Raw genomic sequence first — 10,982 nt, forward strand, 5'->3', positions numbered from 1 at the left:
GTCATCCTCTAGGGGATAAGTGTGTCTTTATACTTATGGAAGTGAACGTAAATGGCAGAATGGCTGAGTCAAACCTGATACTCTACCAAAGTACCATATATACTCATATACAGTGCTCTGTTCAAGATCTACCCTCCTGCTTCATATTAATAAAATGGTTGTGATGCATCATGCTGCCTGGTAGGCTATGTAAAGATTAACATATTGCTTTTGTGGCATATACTTTTAAAAGATTAGTGTAGCATAATAGCTATGAAGGATTTCTTTCTTTTTTTTCTTTTTCTTTTTTTCTTTTTTTTTGTTTTTTTTTTTTTGTTTGTTTGTTTGTTTGTTTTTAAAGCAGGGTTTCTCTGTGTAGCCCTGGCTGTCCTGGAACTCACTCTGTAGACCAGGCTGGCCTCGAAGTCAGAAATTCACCTGCCTCTGCCTCCCAAGTGCTGGGATTTATTTCTAAGTGAAGTACATTGATCCTTTTAAAAGCTCAGCCCAGGGACTGGGTAGCTTGGTTGATGAAGTGCTTCCTTGCAAACAGTGGGGACTGACTTTGCAGCCCTCCCCACACACATACCATCTCATGTAAAATATGCCAGGCAATGGTGGCCTGCTCATACTGAACCTGTCTTAGAAATCAAGGTGGAGAGCACCTGAAAATGACAATCAAGCCTGCCTTGTATGGTCCCCACATACACCCACACCCTTGTGTATCTGCACACACACACACACACAGGCACACAAAGCTCAGTCTAGATTACATGCATGAGTCTACCCTTGCCAATTAGCCAAAAGACTTAAGGTCAGTTATTCTAATGTGATTGAATAATTTCAATTGATAATTACAATAGAAGTTGACCAGGCTGTCAGTAGGACTCTTTGTAGCTCTGCACTTCTGAAATACTATAATTTTTAGAGTTCTGTAAACTGTAGTTGGAAATGTTTGTGTGTTCATTATTCTTTTTTTTTTTTTTTTTTTTCTTTTTTTGAGGCAGGGTTTCTCTTTGTAGCCCTGGCTGTTCTGGAACTCACTTTGTAGACCAGGCTGGCCTTGGTGTTCATTATTCTTTAGGGTTGTGGAGAATCAGTGTTAGCACCTGTCGCTCATTATTATCTAAGAACAAATTTATGTCATAAGGAACAGAAAGAGATGCCAGTACTAGTGTATCTCACCATTTTCCAAACATCTCTGATTGCCTGTATTTTTCTGGTACTCTGACAAACACCATGTCAGGAAGCAGTAGATAGAGGAAAGGACTTCTGTGGCTTACAGTGGCAGGTTACAGTCCATGACTCTGATGAAAGGCTAAAGCTCAAACACCTCGTAAAATCATAGCCACAAGAGTAAGGAAAGAATATATGGATCTTTGCCTCTCGTGTTGTTCAGCATTTCCTTGCTAGGGAATGGTGCTGCTGGCTGGGGCTTCCTACATCACTTATCAAGGTGATCCCCCAGACACACCCGCAGGCCAGCCTCAGTGAGGTTCTGTTCATGGTTAGTTTGAGGTCACCAGCTTGACAGTAAAGGCTGACTAGCACACCTCTTCATAAGGAGAAGAGAAATGTGTTCAGCCAGCGAAGACTCAGTCTATCTTTGGATAGTTTTTTGTCTGTCTGCTTTTATTTCTGTATTCTACTTCTAGAATTGTCCACTGAGGGCTGCTTATATGAGAGCTGGGGCACAGTCATTGCATGAGTCAAGGTGGACTCTACAGAAAGATGGAGGGTTTACCCCTTCCCTCTGTTCACTGTGCTTCAAATTCCCAGGATGAAGGAAAGAAAGGCCATTGCTTGCAATAATCACTGTACTTCACTGCACTCTTCCACCAAAATGAAATCTCTTCATTTTAGAGACACCCAAGAAGACTTGAGGCCCTTACAGCCCTGTTAGTGCAGGGAGGAGGGGGTGGGGCTGTCTGAGCATGGCTGTGGAGGGGTGGGGCTGTCAGAGCATGGCTGTTCATTGCTGCCTGTTTTTCATCGATTCATGTAATTGAAGTCTTTAAAATACCTTGTGGGTTTTATTCATATAAATGCCTTCCTTACAGTTTGCTATTAGTCCTTTCTTCATTGGTGTGTAATGAATTCTCCAGTTTCTATAAGTTGCATTCCTTCATGGATCAGTAAGATCAACATAGTAAAACTGGCTATCCCACCAAAAGCAATCCACGGATTCAAGGCAATCCTCATCAAAATTCTAACACAATTCTTTATAGACCTTGAAAGACAATACTCAGTTTCATATGGAAAACAAAGAACCCAGGATAGCTAAAACAATCCTAAGCAGTAACAGAACTTGTTGAGGTATCACCATGCCTGATTTCAGGCACCAGTACAGAGCTATAGTAATAAAAACCGCATGGTACTGGCATAAAATAGACATTGATTCACGGACACGTTAATCAATGGAATTGAACTGAAGACCTAGGCATAAATCCATACCTATGGACACCTCGTTTTTGGTAAAGAAGCCAGAAAGAGACAGTGGGGGTGGGGGGACGGCACCTTTAACAAATGGTGCTGGTTCAACTGGGTGTTTGCATGTAGAAAAATGCAAATAGGTCCCTATTTTCCCCCTGCACTGAAGTGCAAGTGGGTCAAAGATAACATAAAACCAGATACATTGAACTGATCGACGAGAAAGTGCGGATTACATATTCTTACAGGAGACAACTTCATTAACAGAACATTGATAGCACAAGCACCAAGGTCAACAATTAATAAATGGGACCTTATGGAACCGAAAAGCTTTTGTAAGGCAAAGGACACTGTCAATAGGACAAAACAGCAGCCTACAAAATGGGAAAAGATCTTCACCAACCCTATATCTTAAAGAGGAGTAATATCCAAACTATATTAAGAAGTCAAGAAACCAGACATTAACAAACCAAATAATCAAATTAAAAATGAGGTACAGATCTAAACAGAATCCTCAACAGGATTCTCAAATGGCTGAGAAACATTCAGCATCCTTAGGCATCAGGGAAATGCAAATCAAAACCACTCAGATTCCATCTTAAATCTGTCAGAAGGCTAAGATCAAAACCACAAAGTGGCAGCTCATGTTGGAAGGATGTGGAACAAGGGCAACACTTCCATCGAGGGTGGGAGTGCAAATTTACACAGCCGCTGTGTAAATCAATATGGCGGTTCTTCAGAATATTGGGAATTGTGCTACCTCAAGATCCAGTACCCACTTTTGGGCGTATACCCAAAGAACGTTCTATGTCACTACAAAGAGACTTGCTCAACTCTGTTCATGGCAGCTTTATTCGTAACAGCCAGAAGTAGAAACAACTTAGATGTCCCTCATCCAAAGAATGGGTAGAGAAAATGTGGCACATTAACACAATGGAGTATTACTCAGTTGTTTAAAATACAAAAACAAAAACAAAAAAACAGGACTGGGAAATTTGTAGGCAAATGGATGGAGCTAGAAAGAAAAAAAAAGTCATCTTGAGTGAGGTAACCCAGACCTCAAAAGACAGAACTCAAAAGACAAACATAGCATGTCCTTCAACATGGATGTTCGCTGTTAAGTAAACAATATGCTACAGTCCACGGACCCAGAAAGACTAGGTAACAAGTAGGGCTCAAGGGAGAATGTGTGAATCTCCCTGGGAAAGGGAACTAGGATAGAGTTTCCAGGTGGGAATGGTGACAGGAGGGGTCGTGATGGGAAGAGACAACTGGAGTCGGAGGGCATTTGGGCAGTGGTGGGGTGCGATATGGAAACAGTGCAGTGGAAATTCCCAGCATTCTACAAGGGTGGCCAACTTTTGTAACCAGGGAACTTCCCGTTGTGAGAATGGAACACCCAGCTACAAAGCCTGCAACCTACAATCCTATACTTGATTGCAAGATGTGTGGGGGCACAGAACTGTAGGAGTGGCCGACCAATGACTGGTCTAATTTCAGGCCCGTGCCTGACACTGCTGGATGGCCAGAAACTGAAGCTGGATAACCCAGAGACCTAGGATAGAAAACAAAATCAATAAAATGATTTTAATGATATTTTTCTATATTTATTGATCAGTGCCTCGCCCAGCTGTCACCAGAGAGGTTTCTTCCAGCAGCTGATGGGAACACATGAAGAACCCCCCCCCCAAAAAAAAAATTGGAGATGTCCATTAGGTTTCTCCCCTTGGAGCATAGGAAACCCTGCAGAAGATGTCAGGGAAAGAATTATAGGAGCTAGAGGGGACAAGGACACCTGGAGAACAGGGCCCACAGAATCAACTAAGCAGGGCTCATAGGGGCTCACAGAGACTGAAGTAGAGTCACAGAGCCTGCATGGGTCTGTGCTAGGTCCTCTGCATGTATGTTATGGTTGTTAGCTTGGTTTGTAGAACTCTTGACAGAATCACAGTGACTCTGACTATTTTGCCTACTTTGGTATTTTTTCTTCCTACTGGGTTGCTTCATCCAGCCTTGACATGAGGGTTTGTGCCTAGGCTCATGGTAACTTGTTAAGCTGTGTTTGGTCAATATCCCTGGGAGACTGAAGGGAAGCGGAGGAGCAGCTGATCTGGGGGAGAAGGGAGGTGGGGAGGTAAGTGGGGGAAGAGTGGATGGAGAGACAACTGTGGTTGGGATGTAATGTATAATAAAATAATGAAGTAATAATAATAAGTTGCAGCCTTATAACATCCATCAGACCTCCTGCCTGGAGTCTAAACACTCTGGTTGGCACAAAGGATTCTTTACAATTACATGGGGGAAAAAAAAAGCTTAGAGAGCTAACTAGTTGAGTCCTGTTGCATTTATGTTTCCTTTGGGTTTATTTTGGGGCGATGTGGGAGAGGCTATCGGTGAAACCTAGCTGCAGTGGAAGACCACAGTGTATTGGAGATGCCAGTACCATGGACTGATCATCAAGAACAGCAGCAGCAGTGGAGTGGATCAGCTAGAGCTTAGAGTGCTACAGAGGGCAGAGAAGTGAAGCAAGCCCTTTGGAGGAGCCCAGAAGATCATGTGTGGATCCCAGACACTGAAACAAGAGGCTGGAACATTGAAGACCTCAAGATGTTTGAGATGCCAGAGCCATGGGCTATCTCCTGAGGAAAACGGCTAACAGGGAGTGGAACCAGTCCTGGAAAAGAAGCTTGTTGTAGTTAACATGAAAGGGGAGTTGGAGATCTTAGACCTCTTTGACATCAGACACAGAGATGCAGAGTTTGGAGTTTGCCCAGCTGGTTTCCTGTCTTGCTTTGGGGAGTTACAGTTGGTTGATTGGATGAATCTCAGAAGAGACCTTGCACTTTGGACTTTTATCATTGTTAAGACTGTTATAGACTATGGGGGCTTTGGAAGTTGGTCTAAATGTATTTTGTATTATGCTATATTTAGGTATGGCCCCCATAGACTCATGTTTGAACAAACCTGTGGGGGCTAGGGAGTGGAATGTGACGGTTTGTATGTGATTGGCCCAGGGAATGGCACTATTAGAATGTGTGACCCTGTTGAAGTAGGTGTGCCCTTGTTGGAGTAGGAGTGTCACTGGGCTTTAAGACCCTCATCCTAGCTGCCTAGAAGCCAGTATTCTGCTAGCAGCTTTCAGATGGAGACGTAGAACTCTCATCTTTTCCTGCACTGTACCTGCCTGGATGCTGCCATGCTTTCACCTTGATGATAATGGACTGAACCTCTGAACCTGTAAGCCAGCCCCAATTAAATGTTGTCCTTTATAAGACTTGCCTTGGTCATGATGTCTGTTCACAGTAGTAAAACCCTAACTAAGACACACTCCAACCTTGGAAATAACTGTTTGAATGGAAGCCTACTTTGCTAAAAAGCAGCTGACATTGTGAATAGGACTGCTGGGGTGAGGTGTGGTGGCACGATAGGCAGAGGCAGGTAGATCTCTGAGTTTGAGGTCAGCCTAGTCCAAATATCAAGTTCCAGGGTAGCCAGAGCTACATAGACCCTTGTCAAAAACAAACCAACCCGGACTGTTGAAATAGGGTAAACTGCACACATGAAAGTTCTGTGGAAATCACATGTGAACCTCAGATCTAGTGACCGTAGAACATTGAATTAAACATGGTCTCCACGAGACTGAGGCACTGGGACAAGCCATGTCTGGATGAATTATAGTTAGTCTGATTGGCAAAATGTGACAGCTTTCTGTTATGTGTATGTGACAATGCCAAACTAGAACCTTGTTACTAATGCCCTTTTCTGGCTTCAAGCACTCATACACACAAGGAGGAGCACAGGAAAACATAGTTTTTAAAAAAAAACTATGACGAGAATATAGGAAATTTCAATATCAAGGTATTTAAAACATGCAAGATACCGTTTTTTGTCATTTAGATCAGAGGTTCTCAACCTATGGGTCATGACCCCTTTGGTGGTCAAGTGAACTTTTCCTAAGGGTCACCTAAGATCATCAGAAAACAGAAATATTTACACTGATTCATAACAGTAGCAAAATTACAGTTATGAAATAGCAATGAAAATAACTTTATGGTTGGTGGTCACCACAACTTGAAGAACTGTATTAAAAGACCGCAGCATTAGGAAGGCTGAGAACCATTGCCTTAGATAAAGAACAGCAATGCAGGTTGTAGAATAATTGTAGTATAAAAACAGACACCCATCATTCAGTGAGAAAATTGTTACTACACATCATGAAACACAATAGGAAAAGTTTAAAATGTTTACATTCTTTTGATCTTTTTTTAAATGAAAGATTATTGCTGGCCTTAATTCTAGCAAGGCAGACAGATCCCTGTGTTTGGGGTCAGCCTGGTCTACAGAGTGAGAAAGAGAGAGACAGAGACTTCTAAAATCCACATTATCTTTGTACTCAGTCACTCCTGCCTCAGCCTCTGAAGTCACTGAAGTCATGGGATCTCAGGCATGTGCTACCATGTTTGGCATAAATATTGGTACTCTTTGACCCATTCTTTCTATTTTTAGCATGCTGCCTAGGAAGTAGAGCAGAAAGCACAAGTTGTAGAGTTACTGTTGTATTAAGTAATAGGACAGTTGATTAATTATGATGCAGTTGTGCAATGCTATAGCTAAGAATAATTGCTTTAGAGCCTCTATGTTTTAATAGTTTATAGTCTCTTCTGTTGCTTTTTATAATATCTCAGATGTTTTTCCTTTATAAAAATCATTTTTCTCTCTGTTATTTGACTGGGTGTCTTAGTTTTGGGTTCTTCAGGAAAACAGACGCTGAGATGAAGGTTTTCATGCTGGAAGTTCATTGGGGCCAGCCCTCCTAATTAGTACTTGTTACAGAATGCTGTAAACAAGGATTGGGCAGAAGGAGAAGCTGACCTGTGATGTAGGGCCACGAAGAGGCCCTCAGATGACCCCAGAAGGAACTCTAGAGTTAGAATGATCAATCCAACTGCCTAAATTTGAGGGGGTTGAGGGTGGGGGAAAATCTCACTGAATGGAGACTGGCTGTGGGTGTGGTTTTTTGGTTTGGGTTTTTTTTTTTTTTTATGGTTTTTCGAGACAGGGTTTCTCTGTATAGCCCTGGCTGTCTTGGAACTCACTCTGTAGACCAGGCTGGCTTCGAACTCAGAAATTCGCCTGCCTCTGCCTCCCAAGTGCTGGGATTAAAGGCGTGCGCCACCATGCCCGGCTGTGGGTGTGTTTTGTGGGTGACTTTGCCCTGGATGGTTCTTAAGTCCAGAGAAAACTCAGCAGACAGGAAATTGGGTACTTCAGCAGCAAATTCTTTTTAAGTAGCAATTGGTTTAAGGGAAGGCTGGTATTCAATACAAGCCAGGGAGAACCATTTGAAATTCTACTCCCTCTCCCATATGTTTAGACAGGGCTAAAAGAAAGCATGGATTTGTTTTCCCCCACAGCACTACTGAGTCTATCCACCTTGAAGATGAGGCCAACCCTCAGAGTTGAATCAGGAGATGAGAATTTAGCCTTGAAACTATTCCTAATTTTTAAAAATTATTATTCTTTATTTTTTTTTACAGTCCAGTTGTTATCCCCTTCTTGGTCTGCCCTCTGACTGTTCCTCATTCCATTCCTCTCCCTACCCCCACCCCCACCCCCCACCCCCATTTCCAAGAGGATGTCCCCACCCTGCCACCACCACCCCACCAGATCTCCGCACTCCCTGAGGCCTCAAGGCTCTCAAGGGTTAGGCGCATCTTCTCCCACTGAGGTCAGACCAGGCAGTCCTCTGCTGTACCTGTGTATGCTGTGTAGCTGGCAGGTGGCCCAGTGTCTGAGAGAGATCTCGGGGCCCAGGTCAGTTGAGATTGCTGGTCTTCCCATGAGGTCAGCTTCCTCCAGTCCCTCCCCAATTCAACCGGGACCCCCGTGGTTGGATTGGGAGGGGCCTTGAAGCTTTTTTAAAGTAATTAAACCAATGCTTTAAAGTCTCTGGACTTTGAAGTTTAGCAAGCTCACCCATATTGCCTTTATGCACTACCCAGTTTAGTAAGTGCGGACAGATACGATGGTTTATAAGATGGCGATATAGTTATTACATAGTAAGTGTAAAAAAACAAAAGCAAACAAGAAAACTAAAAAACCTCAAGTTTTAACGTAATGGTCTCAGTTTTGTAAAACCAATGTGCACACTTAAAAAACTCGGGAGAAGACTAGAAACAATGGCCACAGATAGTGGGTGAGAGGGCTGGTGTAATTTCATTCTATATCAGACCAAGGAGCAGGATTTCCTTGAAGGTTCGATTAGCTCTTCGGTGAAGTCCTACAGTGTCCTTCCCTTTGCAGCACAGGCGCCACCTAGGTTTGTTCCGAGGCAGCGGCGACCCGGGCCGGGCAGCTCGCGACCCCAGCGCGGGGACAGCGGGGCGGGCGCGGCGGCTACCCCGCCCCGGGGCGGCACCCCGCTCGGCGGCCGTTCCTCCCAGCCGAGCCCGCCTCGCGCAGCCTTAGCCGCCATGTCTTCCGGGGCCAGCGTGAGCGCCCTGCAGCGCCTGGTGGAGCAGCTGAAGCTGGAGGCTGGCGTGGAGAGGATCAAGGTGAGCGTCCGTCCAGCCGGACCCCGGCGCCAGCCCCGCGGGCGACCGAGCGGCCCGCAGGAGACCGCGGCCCGGCGGGAGTGGGAGCTACGGGGCCGGAAGTGCGCCGGGGCCTCGGGTGCTCGCGAGCCGCGCGTGGGTACGGGGTGGTTTCAGGCCGAATCCCGGGTGCTTCCGGTGACACAGCCTGTCCCAGGGACCAGGTCCGATGGCTCCGTGGGCGGGTCCACAACAGGCTGGCGACACGCTGGCGACCTGGACTCTGCCCCCCCAGCTGCGGGAGGATGACGCTTAGAGATGGGGAGGGAGGCCACCGAATGAACAGATGCGAGCGAGATGGATGCTGGAGAAAGATGCTCGGCCTTCCTCATCTGCCCCATGGGGGATCCTTGAGAGTTGAGGAAGTGAGCTCCGTTTAGGATCTGTGGATTTTACAGAGATATCCAGGAGAGATTTCGTTGTGTGGACAGATGGCCACAGAAAAAGGCCGAAAGAGGCCTTTAATGAAAATATATGAGCGCGAAATAGACAAAGAGCAGAACTTGTAGCGTGCTGCCAGGGACAGTTCAAAGGAGGAAGGTGAGAGGATTGACAGAAGAGGGATGGGGAGGCTAGAGAGATGGCTCAGCTCACTGGCTGCTGTTCTGGACTCCCGGTTCAATTCCCAGCACACGCCCAAGGTTGCTCACAACACAACGTCTGTAACGTCAGTTTCAGGGGACCTGATGCCCTCCTCTGGCTTCCTCCTCTGGCTTCCTCAAGCACCAGGCATGCACATGGTGTGCACAGACATGCAGCCAAACGCCCGTGAGATAAAATTAAAATGAAGGCCCGCAAACACAGCCAGGATTTACTCTGTTGGCTGAATGTGTGATTGGCAGCTGGTGTGATTCCAAGTGTGTGGCTAGGCATGGACACACCATCATTCTAGTCAGTTCCCTCTGTCTTAGCCCTCGACCTGGTGCTATTCCAGGGAATAGGGGATTCAGGTGGATACGGTAAACTAATACACAAAATGATTTCAGATAACCAGATTTACAAGGTAAAGGGACAAGAGGCACGCAGTACAGAGACGTGCCAGTAAGTTGTAGGGGAGGCCTGACAGGTTAAAAAAAATAGTTTTAAAGAAATAACTTCCTTTTTTCTTCGAAAATAAAAAGGGTTTTGGGTTGATAGGAAAGATTTATTTTGTCAAGGAAAATGGAGGCAAGGTGACTGTAGAAGAAACAAAGATTTGGGGTGACATCTTCGGGGACAGGAAAAAAGGATATGTGTATAAAGTGCCTCTGATTATGGATTACAGCTCTTGGCGATGGCTGTCTTGTGAAACAGGAAGCTGTGTTTTCTTGTGGGACAGTGAACCAGGAGTTAGCAAAGGGCGAAGGAAGTGCTTACTGTCCACGGTGGAGCTCACCAGCCTGGGCAGTCACAGCCTTGACACCCAGATAGGAGGCCTGTACCGCTTGTGGTTCCTTTTTCCTCGCTAGTATCTGACCACCAAGGATTTTGAGGGCGGAAAACTAAAGAAGTTTGATCCAGACGGTGGATGAGCAGGAAGTATGCCAGAAAGTAGGGGTGGGGTCAGAGGCCAAGGTCTGGCTGGAAAAGGCTGAATTTTGAACCCAGACTAGAAAGAGAACGATCAAAGCCATACAGGGGGCAGCGACACCTAGTGGTCATTGTGAGCTCAGGGTAAGAGAGATTGAAGCTGTGGTCCCTTACTTTCCAAAGGGAGCAGTTACTGGTGACTGGCTGGAGCTCCCAGCAGAGAACAAGGCTGTGTGAGGAGAGAAAATGGGGAACTAAAAGTAGAGTTGTTGAAAGTGTACGGTATCACTGAGCATCAGACCTGGAAGGAAAACTGAATCAAATGACTGCTCACCCTGTGGACACGAGGAAAGAGATTCTTACCTGCACTTGACAGGGGATTGTGGAGGTAACACAGACACACACGCGCGCGCGCGCGCGCGCACACACACACACACACACACACACACACACACACACACACACACACAC

The 10,982-nt window shown here is 45.5% G+C and overlaps 1 protein-coding gene across 1 annotated transcript in view; it reads left to right on the plus strand.

The window, feature by feature from the left end:
• Positions 1-8,806: 8,806 nt before the first annotated feature.
• The window catches only part of Gng10 (G protein subunit gamma 10), a 7,047-nt gene continuing 4,871 nt past the window's right edge, over positions 8,807-10,982 (plus strand). Inside the window, exon 1 of the mRNA XM_021160304.1 lies at positions 8,807-8,963. Within this exon, the coding sequence (XP_021015963.1) occupies positions 8,883-8,963 (81 nt within the window). The 5' untranslated portion in view covers positions 8,807-8,882. The remainder of the gene's footprint in view (positions 8,964-10,982) is intronic.

This window comes from Mus caroli, chromosome 4 (assembly GCF_900094665.2).
Source record: "Mus caroli chromosome 4, CAROLI_EIJ_v1.1, whole genome shotgun sequence".
NCBI lineage: Eukaryota > Metazoa > Chordata > Mammalia > Rodentia > Muridae > Mus > Mus caroli.